The sequence below is a fragment of the Salvelinus namaycush genome, chromosome 15 (assembly GCF_016432855.1).
Source record: "Salvelinus namaycush isolate Seneca chromosome 15, SaNama_1.0, whole genome shotgun sequence".
Classification (NCBI taxonomy): Eukaryota; Metazoa; Chordata; class Actinopteri; order Salmoniformes; family Salmonidae; genus Salvelinus; species Salvelinus namaycush.
In genome coordinates, this window is record NC_052321.1 from 11,405,631 (window position 1) to 11,425,529 (window position 19,899).

The following is a 19,899-nucleotide window of genomic DNA, read 5'->3' on the forward strand; positions in this document are numbered from 1 at the left end:
GCTGGCCTGTGGAGCGCACGTCAACTATAGTCTACTGAACAAAAATATAAACGCAACATGCAACAATTTCAAAGATTTTACTGAGTTACAGTTCATATAAGGAAATCAGTACATTGAAATAAATAAAGTAGGCCCTAATCTATGGATTTCACATGACTGGGAATCATAGGAGGCTGGTAGGAGGAGCTACAGGAGGACAGGCTCATTGTAATGGCTGGAATGGAATTGATGGAACAGAATCAAACATGGTTTCCATATGTTTGATGTATTTGAATCTGTTCCGTTTATCGCATTCCAGACATTACAATGAGCCCATCCTTCTATAGTTCCTCCCACCAGCCTCCTCTGCTTGGAATACAGATATGCATCTGTTGGTCACAGATACCTTAAAAAAAGGTTGGGGTGTGGGTAAAAAAAAACAGTCAGTATCTGGTGTGACCACCATTTGCCTTATGCAGCGCGACTCATCTCCTCATAGAGTTGATCAGGCTGTTAATTGTGGCCTGTGGAATGTTGTCCCACAAGTTGCTGGATATTGGCGGGAACTGGAACACGCTGTCGTACACGTCGATCCAGAACATCCCAAACGTGCTTGTCGTGATGTGTGTTTTGTCCTAAATTTTTATTTAATTTATATTCATTTTTAATCCCAGCCCCCGTCCCCACAGGAGGCCTTTTGCCTTTTGGTAGGCCGTCATTGTAAATAAGAATTTGTTCTTAACTGACTTGCCGAGTTAAAAAGGTTAAATATATCTATTTTTTAAAAGCTTAATGGGTGACATGTCTGGTGAGTATGCAGACCATGGAAGAACGGACATTTTCAGCTTCCAAGAATTGTCTACAGATCCTTGCGACATGGGGGCTGTGCATTATCATGCTGAAACATGAGGTGATGACTGCGTATGAATGGCACGACAATGGGATCTCGTCACAGTATCTCTGTGCATTCAATTTGCCATCGATAAAATGTAATTGTGTTCGTTGTCCGTAGCTTATGCCTGCCCATACTATAGCCCCACCGCCACCATGGGGTACTCTGTTCACAACGTTGACATCAGCAAACCGCTCACCCACACAACGCCATACATGTGGTCTGCAGTTGTGAGGCCAGTTGGACATACTGCCAAATTCTCTAAAATTACGTTGGAGGCGGCTTATGGTAGAGCAATGAACATTCAATTATCTGGCAACAGCTCTGGTGGACATTCCTACAGTCTGCATGCCAATTGCACGCTCCCTCAAAACTTGACACATCTGTGGTATTGTATCGTGTGACAAAACTGCACATTTTAGAGTGGCATCTTTTTGCCCCCAGCACAAGGTGCACCTGTGTAATGATTATGCCACACCTGTCAGGTGTATGGATTATTTTGGCAAAGGAGAAATGCTCAATAACAGGGATGTAAACTAATTTGTGCCCAAAATCTGAGAGAAATAAGCTTCTTGTGCGTATGGAACATTTCGGGGATATTTTATTTCAGCTCATGAAACATGGGACCAACACTTTACATGTTGCGTTTATAGTTTTTTTCTGTGTAGTTGGCAGTCCTGCATTTTAAAAATTTATTTAGAGTGGTTGAAGCTTTTATAAAAATATGTTTAATGAAGAAACAAGTTCTAGTTCAGTTTCCCTGAGAGGTTGGCAATTGTCATGTTGAGGAAGTAAAATATATTGAATACTTTAATTGATATTTGAATCGTTTTATATTATTTTTATTTTGCATATCTACTTCAGAATGCTTTGAAAACTAAAACTTGGCCTCTATTGTTTAATGGGACAGATGTGTCCAAACTCCTTACTTTGTTATGCTGGCAACCAGTCCTTTTCTTGTCAAATTATTTTCACAAACTGAAGAAGGGAGACTTTTCCAACTCAAATGTAAGTTAAGAAATGTTAATGATGCAGGTGTGCGGGCCCCGCAGCACCGAGGTGACGAATCAAACTCCGATCTCTCACAGTTCGGTTCCATTGATCAGCTGAGACCTCGCGCTGATTGACAGCCCCCGTCGCCATAGCAGCCGCCTGAGTGGCGCCGTGAGGACTGGCCGGAGGGCTGCTGTGAATGGGTGACGTCACGGGGCTAGCGCCAGAGAGTCTGCGAGAGTATGAGCTCGCGGCGCAATTCAGTACTGCCGCTCGCTTGGTGCCAATTCATCACCTGTCAGGGATCAGTCAGGGTGTCATGCGAAATGTACACAGCTGTGAGAACAAAAAGAAGAGAGAAAATGAAAAATTCGGATTAGGCCTACACCAGATGTGGACACGACTGCAAGAATTCCACATCGCATCACAGTAGAAATGCATAAAGGCTTGTTAAGAAGGCGAAGTTGTCTCTTGGCTGCAAAATCAAAACTGTATAATGTGTGTAAATTGCTGCCTTCCAAACATTAAATAGCCTCTTTTTATGCAAGTGTAGGCTATTTCTCTTCGAGAAATGTATTTCACATTGAGAAATGTCAAGCATGTTGCAGAATAGTTGGTGGGTGGGTAGATGGTGATATGCATTTGTTTGCATAAGATTTGTTATTGCACATGAGAGCTCAGTCTTAACAGAGGACAGACTACATACACCAAACCTAATCAATTGCACTGTGCTTGCCAGGATTGCATTGTTTTGTTACAATACTGTATTTGTTCTGCAATACTATTTAGGGCTTTTGGTGTTTTGCAGCGCATTTCTCTCAAATCTATTTTACCGTCATTTTTGGAATAGTATCCATATTATCATTGTTATGAAATATATCCACACAAAAAAACAACATCTAAATAATATTTTGTTGCAGCTGTGCTCAAGGAGAAGACACACATTCTCATCCATTGAAGACGTTGTCACTCTGACCCCTAATGCGTTTGTTAAAAATTCATTGACTTTTGTGAGCAACCCAATTTAATCCACAAAGCAAAACGAACACCCGCTGCAGCCCACAACAGCCCCGGGGCAATTCGTTTGTGCCGCATCACTCCGCGCGCTTTCGAGCTCATTGCACGGCACCAGTTGGATAATGCAGCGTTTAATTTATACACAGGAATGCTATTATAGCCTTAACATGTTCGCAACCAAAGGATCTGTTTAACAATGAATTACATTATTGTCAATCTTTGAGGTCGTATAATGGCCTTCCTGACGCAATGTTTTCTAAATTGTGTTGAGAACCTTTAAACACAGTGTCAATCCAGATGTCATCCAAGTGGCCCCATGCACATTGTGACAGTCACTCTCTTTGACCAGTAGTCACAGATTTCTCACAATAATGTGCATAATCATACAACTATATTATTTCAAATATTCCCTATTCTGCAGATTCAGAATCCATATTTCCCCACTGATCCAATTCCTGCGCAAGCATGCCATATAGGTCAGGTCCGAAGTCCGGTTTAGCCAGCCGGTTTAATGACCCATTCAAAGTTCACATTTCTCTTATCACCAATTTATACATAGCCGATGTAGAGATAAATTATATCAGTCCAAATGTATTCATTCAACATCTGATGCCGTGCCCTGGAATGCAATTTTAATAGGCAATTCCTACAATCACAATTCCTAGGTTTTCCGAATCTTTAGAAATACAATGTGTGTGTGTGTGTAGGCTACCCATAATTTCAAACAAGAGATAATGGTGAAATGAATCACCAGGATGTAGTGTTATGTTGACAGTGAAGGAATGTGTGAGAGCGAGACCTCTCCTAATCTTGACTATAAAGCAAGATATTGTGACACTTATCAGCCCCTTCACCTTAATACATCGTGGTGCGTAATTGCGCAATTTACGCATGGATACAAATCATTCTAAGATTTCGTATTTAATATTCTTAAATTAATTCATTGAGAAAGGCTTTAAAACAACATTAAAACCATCAGAGAAATGCACGCTCCAGCTTGACAAGCTCCTGGTTCCAAATTACAAATCATTAATTTTCTTGATCAGAAACAGGTAAGGGCTCAATTTTCCAAATTGCCCACCGGAGCTGAAGAGCGCTCTCACAGTGCCACCATCAACATGCGTTTTCACTGGCTGAGAAGACGGAAAAAAGGAGGGACCTGACTGTGAAGCATGCTGAAGCAATGGTTGGGCACGAGGGGAGTGATTGACGTAGCTAATCCATCCAATCGGCACCAATAAAACCCCTGCGTAGCAAACCCAGCCTGCTGGCTATATAAACCACAATGACAGCTTGTTAAACCAGTCCGTTTGCTCACCGACCGTCTGTGAAGGAATAGAAAGAATACTAAAACAAATATCTCAACGAACGAACTGAACGTCTCACACGAAGTGTCAATATGAAAGCGATAAGCCCAGTAAGGTCTTTCCGGAAAAACAGCGCGAATCTGTCTGAACACAGTCTGGGAATCTCTCGGAGCAAGACTCCCGTGGATGATCCTTTAAGCCTGCTTTACAACATGAACGACTGCTACTCCAAGCTGAAGGAGCTGGTGCCTAGCATCCCTCAGAACAAGAACGTAAGCAAGATGGAAATCCTGCAGCATGTCATCGACTATATTCTGGACCTGCAGATCGCACTTGACTCCAATGTCGCAATAACGAGCCTCCATCACCCGCGACCAGGGCAAGCTACACCCAGGACTCCCCTAACAACTCTCAATACAGATATCAGCATCTTGTCATTACAGGTAAGGATGGGCCGACCTACTATTGTCTGAAATATCCAAAGAATATTAACAAAGACGTAGGCTACATTTGGTTGGGTCGATTTTGCTAATGGTGTGAACGTATTTGAGTGCGTTTTCTATGCGTAATTATGGTCTATTGTGAAATTACACCATTTGGTTACAAAAGGCATGTTTTCCATTATCAAGATTGAGAGGGTAGGACTTTTAATGTGTACGCTCATTAATAATTCCACGTAGGCCTATTTGACTGCGGCAGTGCTAATGAAGGTTTGTTTTTCAGTCTCCGGAGTTCCCATCAGACCTGATAACGGATGACAGCAGGACTCTTCATCGTTAAAGCAGTAAGTACGCTTCTATCACCTGTCTGCAATATTATGTCTGGGATTTGCTTGTCTATTAGCCTACTACAGCCTGTTGTGGCAGAATAGAAAGAAAATGAACGCCAGTGTGTATTTCTGACAGTATAATCACGCTCATTGTTAATGGTTCAATATATAAACGAAATGGCATTGCATACATTTTTTAAAACAGTATAGGCAATTATTTGTTATAACGTCGTAATAGCACAGCTGCAGCGACGCTGTCTATCTACAATGCAGAGCATCTGTAATATAAAATAAATGGTTCAGATTACTACTAGATGTCTGCACATAATTGGTGCAATCGGAGGCTAGGCGCCAGTTGAACTGCAATTACGATCTGATTCTCTCCCAGATTGTAGGCTGAAGTTGTGTGCGAAAGTGCCTTATGCTGCTCTAGTGTCTGTCTGTACTGTGTGTGTGTAGGCTACATCTGGAGCCCAGGGTTTGCTCAGTATTTGAGTGTTTGGTTAAATCTTAATACTGCGGCTTCCTCCCTGGCGCCAGTCTGTCCGGATCTCTGCCCTGTTTGCATTTTCTAAACATGCCTCTCTCTGAATCTTTTGCAGGCGTTTGTTTGGTTAAGACACAACACACACAGGACCTCGGAACCGGGCTTTTTTCCTTCTATTTTTGTCCTCAGGTTCTGGAATTTCTTTAATTGAATCAAAAGACTTTGCTTAAAGGACAATCTATGTGATGTGTTTTCAGTTCGGACACTCATATTATTTAATTTAAGACTTTTTTTTGTCCTTTCTTGAAATGGAAGGCGCGCTATATTCCCGAAACTGGGAGAAAAACAAATGAGAGATTATTGTCACAAGGATTTCCCTTTATCCCCCTTGAAGTCTTTTTTTTTTTTTTGCGGAGTTGGCTCGTGAATAGAAGACGCATTGGTTAGTTACTGTATAAAATGTAGTCTGTCTTGTCAGAATTGTTACTCTTCTTGGCACATGAAGGACTGGACATTGTAAAAAATGAAATGAACAAGTGAAACCTTGTGAACTCGCTCGGAGGTTTATCTTGTATAGTTAAAGGAATTGCACATTTCTGCAAAAGTGTAATGCTGTACTTAATTATGCTGAAACTTTTTATAAAAGTAATAATGTAAATTGTACCTTTTTTATACAAAAAATAAACCAAATGCATTATTTGAACATGTTTTCCTGCTGTATGGAAACTTGTAGCTTGTAGCCTAGATGACAGACCGCGAGATATGCTTGAGTTTGCAAAAGGTAAAGACTGACACTTTTATGTCTAACTGAAAATGGTTCTGCAATGCCAGGTTGTCACGAGTTTCAATTCCAGCGCGTTAACCGGCCCATTCAGTGGTAATGTCAATATTTTATAACAGTTGTCAACTGAATGATTCGAATGATGAGAAATTCTTGAGTCATTTCTTTGGGCCGCAATGGACAAACTATACAATTCTTATTGACTACGTGAGTCTTTTACAGTTCACACACAGCAGGACTCTAGTTGACCTTTCTCATCTTGACAGTGTTCAGGAATTGAGACCTAATTCTACCTCAAACCACGCACTGCAGAGGCATATTCCCAGGGTGTATAGGACATTGGGCCATTAACGCGATTATCTCACCTGAGAATAATTCTGCATTAATCTGCTCCTCGGGAAACTGCTAACCTCTAAACACTTGACCAAACAATGTCATTTTAAATGGCCTGCCAGTGTTGAATATACTATTTTGTAGAAAAGAAACGCAGAGCCATTTCATAGATCTCCGTAAGATTTTACGATGTGAAAATATTAGGCAACGACACATTAGTTTGTCTGACAGTGAAGTTACAACTGTACACTGAACTACCTGGACACTGGACCATGCGCACCTAAAACCACAATTTCCCTCCAAATGGATTGGATTAACCGTTTACCATGCAAGCCTAAACTATTGCATTTGAAACATTGTTCCATTTGTACAGGTAGAAAAAGCTCAGGCTCAATTTTCCCACAAGTCTCATTGGCAATTTCAAGTTCCTTAATTAACAGTACACTCGTAATTGAGCCTATACGTGTGCCCAACATACAAAGGGCATATAATAGGTTAAAATATAATTACATTGCATATGTATATTGTGACATAACTAACATGGCCTTCAAATCATCTTTTCCCCACAAGTGAAAGTTCATGCCCACGTTTAGTGACCAAGGCTAATGAGGGTTTTTATGGGCAGTCCGCCACCTACTGGTGAAAAAAGTACCGCGCTGACACCAGCTAATGCAATTGCGTCTTAACCCATTAGATACTGAACAAAAATATAGACTCAACATGGAAAAATTTCAAATAAAGTTTATATAAAGAAATAGGTCAATTGAAATAAATTCACTAGGCCCTAATCTATGGATTTCACATGACTGGGAATGCAGAAATGCATCTGGTCACAGATGCCTTAAAAAAAAAAAAGGTAGGGCCGTGGATCAGAAAACCAGTCACTATCTGGGTGTGACACTTTTCCTCATGCAGCGTGACACATCGCCTTCACATTGATCAGTCTGATTGTGATCTGTGGAATGTTGGCTCTTCAAAGTTGCTGGATATTGTCAGGAACTCTTAACACGCTGTCGTGCACGTCAATCCAGAGCATCCTAAACATGGTCAATGGGTGGCATGTCTGTTTGCAGGCCATGGAAGAACTGGGACATTTTCAGCTTCATGAGGTCGTGCATTATCCTGCTGAAACATGAAGTGATGGCGGCGGATGAATGGTATGACAACGAACCTCAGTATCTCATCACGGTATCTCTGTGCATTGAAATTGCCATCGATAAAATGCAAATGTGTTCGTTGTCCGTAGCTTATGTTGGCCCATACCATAACCCCACCGCCACCATTGGGCATTCTGTTCACAACATTGACATCAGCAAACCACTCGCCCACACAACGCCATACATATGGCCTGCGCTTGTGAGGCTGGTTGGACGTACATCTGTGGCATTGTGTTGTGTGACGACAACTACACATTTTAGTGGCCTTTTATTGTCCCCAACACAAGGTGCACCTGTGTAATGCTCATGTTTTTTAATCATCTTCTTGATATGCCACAGTTGTCAGGTGGATGGATTATCTTGGCAAAGGAGAAATGCTCACTATCAGGGATGTCAACAAATTTGTGCACAACATTTGAGAAATAAGCTTTTTGTAAGTATGGTACATTTCTGGGATCTTTTATTTGAGCTCATGAAACATCGGACCAGCACTTTATATGTTGCATTTATATATTTGTTCAGTGTGTATGGGAGCATGGGATATTCATTAAATAATGGCACATTTTGAACAAAGGAGTCAACTTTTGAGCTCATTGGAAAAGTTTAGTTCAAGGGACGGAAGCAACTTTTGAACTGTTATACTTTATGCAGGAAGTAAAATATGTTTCAGGCAAAAAGCTTCAGACAACATGTTTTATTTCACAAATACATGGCTTCACATTGCACTCTGAAAAAGGTTCAGAACCTCGGATGGACATCCGTAGCGCATGGGAAACTCAGGTTTACCACATCACTGTTCACACTAAAGATGTCATTAAAAAAAAAAATTATAGCACAAAATATCAGTATATTCTTGGGCAAATAGACCTTTCAGTCACATGGAAAAAAGGTGTCGGAACGCCAATCCACAGCCACGCTACATAAATTAACTCTGAAAATGACATGTTTTAATAGGTACTTGATAACTAAAAATTAGGAAAACTTTTTTTGTTTTCAAGCACATAAAGCCAACTCAGATTTCAGTAACCAATCACAAAGTACAGAACACATTGCACCAACACACACCACTGTACTGTAATGTCACCACCACCAACACAACATTCATGCACACAACTCCATAATTCACTACCATTATCCAACAATTCACTACCATTATTTAGTAACAGCTAAAGTGAACATGACAGCACACTTAATTGAATTAGAGGGCCATTTCAATTTGACGTATATTTCATTTTAGTCTGATGTCATCGTCATTAACTTTCAAATGATTTCACAAAATCTATTCAGGACATTGAATTTCTTCAACCCAAATGATTTAATATTTCTATGGTTGGAAAAAAAGGTGATTCTTTTCATGTAAATTGATGTTTACTGATCCGCATATCAACTTCTTCTCTCAAATATTTTTTAAACGACGTCACAGATTAATAGGCCTGTTTTGATTGCCATCCATATCAACGTAACACAGGATTGGTGAAAGGCATTTATTTTTTGTAGCACATCACATCATCAAACATCTATGGTACCTCCTCCAAAAAGGCCCGGGCCCCTCTCACAGGACACTCTCTCTCTCGTCCTCCAAGACAATAGCGTCAGGGGCCCCTGTGCAGCCTTTGAGGGCCTCGCCGGTGCCCAGCGCCCTCTTATGGATGATCCCACACAGGTTCTGGTTGTGGACGGGACTCGTGGTGGAGGTAGAGCCGGTGCTGGAGCCTGGGGTGATGAGGACTGGGGTGGAGCTCTCTGTGTCTTGGTTGTCTTGGCTAGTGTTGGTGGTGGCAGCGTTGTTGCTGCTGTTTCTGTTGTTGTTGAGCGTGGTGGTGCTGGGGGTGCGGTTGAGGTTGCTCACGGAGGAGCTGGAGCGGAACCAGGTTTCATCGGGACTGGAGGCCATTAGGCTGCCCTCGGACGGGGCCTCAGAGCAGATGGACATGCGGGTGATAGTGGAATCCTGAAGGCCGCTCAGACTGCTGGGCAGCAGGCCCCTCTTCTTGACCAGACCCTCCAATTCCAGTTTAATAACCCCTTCCTCTTCTGCTTCCACTAACACTTCCTCCAGGGAGTGGTCTGAGGAGCTCTCGCCAGACCTCACACCCGAGTCGGACGAGTTCTTGTTCAGGGCGATGTTGCTGGGAGCTTGGGCACCCCCTTCGTTGAGCAGAGGGGTGTTTTCTGATTCCTCCGGCCCGGACTCCTCCTCCTCGTTGCTGGGCACCTTGTGGTAGCGAGGCCCTGGTCCCTTTACCTTGGAACTGCCTGCTTTGGAGGCGTCAAGCTTCTCATCCTCTTCGCTGATGGGGTCCAGGGGTGCATCAGTGTCAACCACGTCCGTGGCTTTAGCACCTCTCTTGGTAGGGAAAGAGGGCTTGCGGCCATCCTTCTCGGACCCGTCTTTGGCATTCTCCTCTGGGTTTCTGGCATCTCGGTATTGGAGGAACTGGCCCAGGTGGGGCTGGACAGACTTCTCTCCCCTGCCTCCGGCCACGTCCAGCTGGGTCATCTGGGCGATGTACTCACGGTAGGCATCGCGGTACTCTGCCTGCTGCTTGTCCGTAAGCTTGCAGATGTCGTTGGATGACTCCTGGGAGTTGAGGCTGGACATACTCGGGGTATGGTGGGTGGCCGCCTGGGGGAGGGGAGAAGAAAAGGGGAACAGGGGGTATAAAGTGTTTTGTTATGGTTGAGGGGGGAACGAGCGTGTCATGGACGTTACTGGTATGGGCGAAAGGGTGAGAAAAAGCACAAACTCATGAAGTTTGTGGTTATGGCGCTGCCGTTGAACTTACAATTCTTTATTTGAGAGCAGAGAGAGCAAAAATAATAGCTTTTCTAACACCCCGCCTTTTGGTGGTGGTGTGTGTCTCCCGCCACCTCAACTTCCTCAACCAATGACTGCTTGAGTAAATGTAGATGTGTGACTGCTTAGATGTGTGACTGCTTAGATGTGTGCTTTAAGGGTGTTTGGATGGCTTTGTAAGTGTCTGTGAATGTGTTTATCTGTGTTATGAGCAGAAAATAGTGCCAGAGTCTATGTATGTAATGTGTGTGCATACGGACGTGTGTGTGTGTGTATGAGTATATGTATGTGTGTAAGTTCAACTCCCCACCGCTGAGTGTGTGTGTGTGTGTGCTGAACTCCTCACCATGGGCCAGTGCTGTGTAGTCTCTCTGCGTGTCTGGGTGGGTTCCTCCAGGCTCAGGCCCAGGGTACTGAGCTCCTCGAAGCTGAGGTTCAGGATGTAGCCGCCCACCTCATGGGGAGCTCCCTGGCCCTGCTGCCTGGCCGTCTCCATGTTGACCACGCTGCTGCCCTGCTCGCTGGCCGCACGGGACTCATCCTGCAGGGCCTGGCCCTCCCTATGACGCTGGCCCTCCACATTACGCTGCTCCATCACCTGGGAGACAGAGGGAAGAAGAGAGATGACTTAGACAGGTAAATATACTACCAGTTCTAGAGTAAACCTGTCACCACAATACAAGGTAGAGAATCAACATAGGAAATAACCACGAGCTACAGAGCCAATATACAGTATCACCACTATCTATGAAACCCAACATACAACCACTAACTCTACAGAGCCAATATACAGTATCACCACTAGCTATGAAACCCAACATACAACCACTAACTCTACAGAACCAATATACAGTATCACCACGAGCTATGAAATCCAACATACAACCACTAACTCTACAGAACCAATATACAGTATCACCACGAGCTATGAAACCCAACATACAACCACTAACTCTACAGAGCCAATATACAGTATCACCACGAGCTATGAAACCCAACATACAACCACTAACTCTACAGAGCCAATATACAGTATCACCACGAGCTATGAAACCCAACATACAACCACTAACTCTACAGAGCCAATATACAGTATCACCACTATAGAGTATCACCACCATCTATGAAACCCAACATATAACCAACAGAAATAGACTCAACACAACACTGCATCTATAATATACCAGATAACCATCAGATACTGTATGAAGCCAATACATCACCATCATCTTATTAGGCTACAAACACAAAGTCAGTACTAGTATTTTAGTTCAATACAGAAGGCACCACGGATGGTAATGCTAGAAGTTCGGTTGAACTCTACAGGGCCTGTAGGGATAAGTGGTCCGGCGTCCACGTCAGATGGCTTGGGATGTGCTTCGAGGAGGAGAGCATGCTAGTTTTCGTAAAGCCGCGCAGCTGGTTTTCAGAATCCGACCCCAGGAGACTGGCTGACTGTAGCTCCCACTGACAATAACCTTCCTCCAGATCTCAGGCTGGACGGCCTTGTTCTGGCAACACAACGTCAGTTAGTGGAAGGAGGCTCAAACGGTCATCTGATCAACTCCATTTACATGTGTTCCTGATTCCAGCCCCTTGAGCGAGCAAAGCAGACGGCAGACTTTCTCTTAGTACGGATTATAACATCCTCCAATGTCTCCAGAGAAGGCTCAAGACGCCCCGATTTTAAGAAGACAAAAAAACAACACACAAAAACCACAACTCCGGTGAATAAAAATCAGGATGCTGATATTAAAGTACACATTAAATCAATAAAATAAGGATGTAAAGTATTTAAGAGCGGAGGTGGAGGTTTTGTCTTACCATGCCTCTGAAGAGCTGCCAGTCCCCAAAGTTCATGTTCATTTCATTCTTCAGCTCTTCCAGGTTGCACTGAGACAGCACCCGGCCATTCACATTGGCCTAACACAGAGAGAGGCAGAGACAAGTTCACTACTAACCAAATACAGGCACATAGGGCCGGTTTGGACACAGATAAAGCCACATATTGGAGTAGAAAGCAATTTCAATGGAGATTCTCAATCAAGATATCTTTTAAGTCCAGGACTATGCTGCTAGGCTTAATCCGTGTCCTGGAAACAGCCCTATACTGTATAAATTATGGTATAAATAGGCATAAGTTGAGTAAAGTAGGAATACGTTGATTGAAGTAAGGCCATATGTTCAATAAAGAAAAGTAGAGACATATGGAACTCTTTCAGATGGCAAGAAACCCTTCTAAGAGAGGTTAAAGAAATGTATGCATTTTCAACAGGAGTCCTGTTTTCAAAAGGCGAGCTTATATTACGTATATTTATATACTTCCGGTTCTGTACCTCACCAAACAAGGAGGACTTTTCACATAAAGACACAAGAAGCGTTGTTAGCTGGGCTGGCTGACTGACTGTGGTCTAGAAGCTTTCATGACATCCTGTCTATAGATCATTTATAAATGGACTAGAAGCTGCTCAATGCAGACAGAGACATTAGCTGTTTTGTTGAGCCATATAAAGTTGATAAAGATATTGATAGACCAAAATAAACCTTGTGTGCAAATGGATACAATTTAGAATCTTTTGTATAAACTTTATTGACTAAGGTGTTGTATAAACAGGAGCAATATATATGTGTGTGTAATGGTGTGTGTGTGTGACGGTGTGTGTAGCAGGCCTGACCTTCTTGATAGTGGCGGTATACTGGCCCAGCATGTTAGAGTCCATGCCGGCGATCTGTTTGACGCGCTCACACACTGCGTCCGTGTTCAGAGAGCTGAGGAGTACCACAGGGGTTCCCGGTACCCCAGAGGCAGAACCCTGTCACACACACACATAAGTCCACACAGACACACAGAATCACCCATTGACGTTGTAGCATAGCAGGGCTCACTCACCACCACTGCAAAGTCATACGGTTACCGCAAACTGTTAGCACAACGCTTCAACAACCACAGAACAACGTTTCAACAACCACAGCTAGCTTAACATTAATGGTGGTTAACACTGGAGTAGCTATTCACTGCCACCAGAAAAACTATTCCCTTTTTCACAGCATAGCACAAAGACAAAACACTCCAAACCAAATGCATTACTCTTTGTCAGTGCAAGCACCTGTGAGGTAACAATACTAGAGCATGGTAACGAGCGGCACCAGCTGTGCAGTATGGTCTCTTTTGGGTGTCTGCATGTTAATCTGAACACACTGTTGATGGTAGTGCATTATTCACTGTACACAGACGAGCCGTGTGTGTGTGTGTGTGTGTGTCTTCCACTGCTCTCCTCCGTGAGGCTAGAAGAGTGGTCAATACCCTCGCCCCCTAATGCTCTCTAACCTCCCAGTTAGCCTGATATGCCACCCACTAACAGAGAAACAAAACAACCCTTCTCTCTCAGACTGAGCAACAACAAAACAACAGCTTTGTTGACTTGGGCGGGAAGGCGCCGAGGCTTAGAAGACGTCTGTGCTTGCTCTTTTGCTGCGAGAGCTTGCTGGAGAAAATAAGCTGTACACGTCTTAACAGAGCCTAGCAGAACGGGGGGGGGGTAACTGTAGTCACTCCGTGAAAGGAGGCAGAAGGTGACGCTGACTTGGGGAGGTTAGCTACTGTACATAGACAGTCCTGGAGAGTGCAGTGTACTGCGGTGTCAGCTGCACTAATAGGCCAGTGTGTGTGTGTGTGCGTGTGGCTTTAGCAGGTAACACACTATCTGCATGTCTTTCCCTGATGCGTTGTATAGAGGTTTCTTATGTGTCAGATTGATTAGCATCCATATTAGCATCCGTTAAAAGCACCGGAGAGAGCAATTATCCTGTAGACTGTAGAGCTCCTCAATAATGATAGCCCAAATGATTTCTGTTTCTTAAGAATTTCTGGCTGGCATTTTAAATCATGCTCCTTAATTGGGTCTTGCAAATTTGGCAAGTAAAACTTTCTTTCTGGTGGGTTTTGTTGAATTCATTTAGAAGTAGAATTCATAATACATGTGTTGGATGACCTAGAAGAGACATTCTAGAACTATTGTACATTCAACTAGAACTATTTTCAACACATTATGGATAAACTGGTGGTTCGAGGCCTAAATGCTGATTGGCTGACAGCCTGTATACCACGGGTATGACAAAACATTTATTTTTACTGCTCTAATTACATTGCTAACCAGTTTATAATAGCAATAAGGCATCTCTGGACTTTGTGGTATATGGCCAATATATCACGGCTAAGGGCTGTTCTTTATGCACGACGCAACGCGGAGTGCCTGGATACAGCCCTTAGCCGTCATACCCGTGGTATACAGTTTATAATAGCAATAAGGCTATTCTGGACTAATAAGGCATCTCTGGACTTTGTGGTATATGGCCAATATACCACGGCTAAGGGCTGTATCCAGGCACTCCGCGTTGCGTCGTGCATAAGAACAGCCCTTAGTCGTTGTATATTGGCCATATACCACACCCCCTCGGGCCTTATTGCTTAAATATATCATATGTAGAGGTGGGCTATATGGAAGTTGGGTGAAGGTTCTTGTCTATGTTTCTAATGCATGACAGGTGGAGGGAAAAGCATGGCATGTTATATTAGTTGGTGGAGGTGAGGTAGAAAGGTAGTGAGGTAGAAAGGTAGTGAGGTAGAAAGGTAGTGAGGTAGAAAGGTAGTGAGGTAGAAAGGTAGTGAGGTAGAAAGGTAGTGAGGTAGAAAGGTAGTGAGGTAGAAAGGTAGTGAGGTAGAAATGTAGTGAGGTAGAAAGGTAGTGAGGTAGAAATGTAGTGAGGTAGTGAGGTAGAACGATAGTGAGGTAGAAAGGTAGTGAGGTAGAAAGGTAGTGAGGTAGAAAGGTAGTGAGGTAGAACGGTAGTGAGGTAGAAAGGTAGTGAGGTAGAATGATAGTGAGGTAGAAAGGTAGTGAGGTAGTGAGGTAGAAAGATAGTGATGTGGTGAAAAAGTTAGAGATGGTGAAGTCCAAAGAGATGAGTGTACCTGCTTGGGTCTGAAAGGCTGAGACAACTGCTTTGGGGGGAGAAAGAGAGGCAGAGAGAAAGAGGCAGAGAGACAGTGGCATATAGACAGAAAGGCAGAGAGACAAGTGGCAGACAGACAGAGAGGCAGAGAGCCAGAGGAAGACAGGCAGAGAGGTAGAGATTAATAGAGGTAGAGACAGACAGACAGACAGATAGGAGCACGACATTAGGCCACATGCTGAAGTCATCATAGAACACAAGAGAACAGTAGACACATTCACGTCAGACTAGACAAGAAAACATTTATCTTGAAACACAGCGGGCAAAGGCACTTTTACAGCATCCCATCTAGCAAAGACTGAAACTGAGAAGCCATTTAGTTCAGAATTATTACAGGAGGAAATGAAATATATTTTTTATAGAGCGCTTTAAGAAGATAATCTTTGCAGAGAGGACGAGCAGCACAGAGTGTGATGTTTGTAGAGAGAGAGAAGCGTAAGGAGAGAAAGAGAGATATCCCCCACACAGAAAAGCAGAAGTTTCCACTTTGAGGAAGCCTTAAAAACTGGTCCTCCACCCAGACTGTGTACGTTTGACTGTGTGTTACACTGTGCCAGTGCGTGTGTGATTACGTATACACGTGTGTTTGTATAGGCACGCAAGTGTGTGTGTGACAAGAGACCCCTGTGTGAGATAAGGCTGTAATTCCAGCAGTGTGGGGCATGGGCAGAGCAGAGGGATGAGGAAACAGAGGCCGGTGAGGCAGTGCGGTGTGTTGGCAGAGCAGAGGGATGAGGAAACAGAGAGGAAACAGAGGCCGGTGAGGCAGTGCGGTGTGTTGGCAGAGCAGAGGGATGAGGAAACAGAGAGGAAACAGAGGCCGGTGAGGCAGTGCGGTGTGTTGGCAGAGCAGAGGGATGAGGAAACAGAGAGGAAACAGAGGCCGGTGAGGCAGTGCGGGGCGTGGGCAGAGCAGAGGGATGAGGAAGACAGAGGCCGGTGAGGCAGTGCGGGGCGTGGGCAGAGCAGAGGGATGAGGAAGACAGAGGAAACAGAGGCCGGGGAAGGAGAAAGCATTTCTGTGAGGAGATAAGCTCTGTGCTCATTGTGCTGCTGCTGGCCCCAGCCTCTGATGCTAATCCCTCCTCACCCAGACCTATAGGGATATAGCCTCTACGCTATCTATCAACTAGGCCTAGGCAGTTACGCTAGGCTGCCCACTGCACACATGTACAGATTGTGTTATATATATTCACATACCAATAGAGAGGAGAGAGTATGAGAGGGGTATAGAGAGAAGCTCTGGTGGGATACTGAGGGTGATGGGGATGGAGAGACATGGAGAGGTCAGTAGGGACAGAGAGCCTATATTAGTCCTGTTGGGCTTCAATGGTGAAGAGATCAGTCATACATGTTATGCTGCACTAACCAAAGGAAAGCTAAGCTGAGATATTGGCCCTTTTATAATGTGTATATCCATGACTGATTACCACGTAATTACATTATCAGTGTTTCCCCTATGACTGATTACCACGTAATTACATCATCAGTGTTTCCCCTATGACTGATTACCATGTAATTACATCATCAGTGTATATCCATGACTGATTACCACGTAATTACATCATCAGTGTTTCCCCTATGACTGATTACCACGTAATTACATCATCAGTGTATCTCCATGACTGATTACCACGTAATTACATTATCAGTGTTTCCCCTATGACTGATTACCACGTAATTACATTATCAGTGTTTCCCCCATGACTGATTACCACGTAATTACATTATCAGTGTTTCCCCCATGACTGATTACCACGTAATTACATCATCAGTGTTTTCCCTATGACTGATTACCACATAATTACATCATCAGTGTTTTCCCTATGACTGATTACCACGTAATTACATCATCAGTGTTTCCCCTATGACTGATTACCACGTAATTACATTATCAGTGTTTCCCCTATGACTGATTACCACATAATTACATCATCAGTGTTTCCCCTATGACTGATTACCACGTAATTACATCATCAGTGTATATCCATGACTGATTACCACGTAATTACATTATCAGTGTTTCCCCTATGACTGATTACCACATAATTACATCATCAGTGTTTCCCCTATGACTGATTACCACGTAATTACATCATCAGTGTTTTCCCTATGACTGATTACCACGTAATTACATTATCAGTGTTTTCCCTATGACTGATTACCACGTAATTACATTATCAGTGTTTTCCCTATGACTGATTACCACGTAATTACATTATCAGTGTTTCCCCTATGACTGATTACCACGTAATTACATTATCAGTGTTTTCCCTATGACTGATTACCATGTAATTACATTATCAGTGTTTCCCCTATGACTGATTACCACGTAATTACATCATCAGTGTTTTCCCTATGACTGATTACCACGTAATTACATTATCAGTGTTTCCCCTATGACTGATTACCATGTAATTACATCATCAGTGTTTCCCCTATGACTGATTACCACGTAATTACATCATCAGTGTTTTCCCTATGACTGATTACCACGTAATTACATTATCAGTGTTTTCCCTATGACTGATTACCACGTAATTACATCATCAGTGTTTTCCCTATGACTGATTACCACGTAATTACATTATCAGTGTTTTCCCTATGACTGATTACCACGTAATTACATTATCAGTGTTTTCCCTATGACTGATTACCACGTAATTACATTATCAGTGTTTTCCCTATGACTGATTACCACGTAATTACATTATCAGTGTTTCCCCTATGACTGATTACCACGTAATTACATTATCAGTGTTTTCCCTATGACTGATTACCATGTAATTACATCATCAGTGTTTCCCCTATGACTGATTACCACGTAATTACATCATCAGTGTTTCCCCTATGACTGATTACCACGTAATTACATCATCAGTGTTTTCCCTATGACTGATTACCACGTAATTACATTATCAGTGTTTTCCCTATGACTGATTACCACGTAATTACATTATCAGTGTTTTCCCTATGACTGATTACCATGTAATTACATCATCAGTGTTTTCCCTATGACTGATTACCACGTAATTACATTATCAGTGTTTTCCCTATGACTGATTACCACGTAATTACATTATCAGTGTTTTCCCTATGACTGATTACCACGTAATTACATTATCAGTGTTTTCCCTATGACTGATTACCATGTAATTACATCATCAGTATTTTCCCTATGTGCATCTAGCAGTTGCGCACCGCTGCTGCTAAATCGTGGCCGCCACTGCAAAAAAAAGGGAAGATCCCAATCCCCCCGCTATCTCTGCCACCGCTGCTGAAAGACATCCTAGGGGAAACTCTGCACCGCCACTCATCTATACTTACTTGGACCTTCCTGTGAACTAGTCCTATATGAACATGCTTCCTATGTAGAATGGGAGCGGGCGCACTCGCATGGTGGTTAGTTCACTCCTGGACAATGAGACTCACATTCATACAGGACTGAGCTATTACACTTAGGTCCAGAGCAGGCCACAAACATGGGAGCCACCGGTGCAACTAGTCAACATGAGACATGACATTGTCACTGACATACCCTGTTAGCTTTCCAAACCATGTTAGTGTATCTGGTTGATGGACAAGGTTAGCCATGTGTGTGAGTGCATAGCCTTTTGGTGAGTTTGTGTGTGTTTGTGTGTGGCGAGTCGTAACAGTCAAGAAGATGAAAGGACACAGATGCTTCAGCTAATGCCAACGCTCCACACCAGCCTGTCGTGTTACCATAGGGGGGGTAGTGGGGGAGGGGAGGCCCTCTCTGGGATCCTCAGCAATTACATCCTGACATGGGCACAGAACGAGGCACGGGGTGGGTCAAGGGGCATTGGATATAGGAATAACCTAAACTAGAGCTGGAGCAAAATAAGATTGGGGTGTATAGGGGGGTAAAAAACACATGTCGACACAAACTCCTTGGAGAGTGAAAGGGGTTCATTTCATACAGGCTTACACAACGGACCTGAAGACACAGACCACCTGCTGACCCACTGACCCGCTGCATTAACCGGATCGTATTCATTGCAATGAAGAACACAAAGATAATTTTTTGGGGGAGGAAAATAAAAGTGTTGAGAAAATGTAGAAAGGTGAACACGTGTTTCACAAATAATATTGTCAAACAGAATCAAAACAATTGTAAAAGTAATCGTTGCAAAGAAACGGTTACTATGACTACTATCTACTGACTAGCTACTAGTGCTAGGTGTACTACTGACAGGCAGCTCTGTACTTACAAGCCCATTGGGGTCCCTTGGGTAGCCTGCTTTGAAGGAGGGGCGTGACTGGGTTGGGGCAGGGTGAAGATGGGAGCTGTATTGATGCCGGGGAAGTTGATACACATGATTGGGAAAATAGGGCTATATGGAAACCAGAGAG

The 19,899-nt window shown here is 43.4% G+C and overlaps 2 protein-coding genes across 2 annotated transcripts in view; one reads left to right on the top strand and one right to left on the bottom strand.

Annotated features, from left to right (window-relative positions):
- Positions 1 to 4,166: 4,166 nt before the first annotated feature.
- On the top strand, positions 4,167 to 6,151 carry LOC120059835 (DNA-binding protein inhibitor ID-2-like). Its single transcript, XM_039008885.1, has 3 exons — positions 4,167 to 4,631; positions 4,912 to 4,972; positions 5,560 to 6,151. Exons 1-2 carry the CDS (start codon positions 4,281 to 4,283, stop codon positions 4,966 to 4,968), a joined length of 408 nt encoding a protein of 135 aa, XP_038864813.1. The 5' UTR covers positions 4,167 to 4,280; the 3' UTR covers positions 4,969 to 4,972; positions 5,560 to 6,151.
- A 2,243-nt stretch (positions 6,152 to 8,394) lies between these two features.
- Positions 8,395 to 19,899, bottom strand: part of LOC120060185 (kinase D-interacting substrate of 220 kDa B-like) — a 104,379-nt gene continuing 92,874 nt past the window's right edge. Inside the window, exons 26-30 of the mRNA XM_039009321.1 lie at positions 19,758 to 19,880; positions 13,188 to 13,325; positions 12,337 to 12,435; positions 10,859 to 11,110; positions 8,395 to 10,341 (exon numbers count right to left, since the gene is read on the bottom strand). Of these exons, the coding sequence (XP_038865249.1) occupies positions 9,268 to 10,341; positions 10,859 to 11,110; positions 12,337 to 12,435; positions 13,188 to 13,325; positions 19,758 to 19,880 (1,686 nt within the window). The 3' untranslated portion in view covers positions 8,395 to 9,267. The remainder of the gene's footprint in view (positions 10,342 to 10,858; positions 11,111 to 12,336; positions 12,436 to 13,187; positions 13,326 to 19,757; positions 19,881 to 19,899) is intronic.

What these genes read in the sequence shown, in the direction of transcription:
- LOC120059835 (XM_039008885.1), top strand. Translation starts at nt 4,281, where the DNA reads ATGAAAGCGATAAGCCCAGTAAGGTCTTTCCGGAAAAACAGCGCGAAT. An exon ending in TCAGCATCTTGTCATTACAG is followed by an intron (nt 4,632 to 4,911) that starts GTAAGGATGGGC and finishes TTTGTTTTTCAG; the next exon opens with TCTCCGGAGTTCCCATCAGA.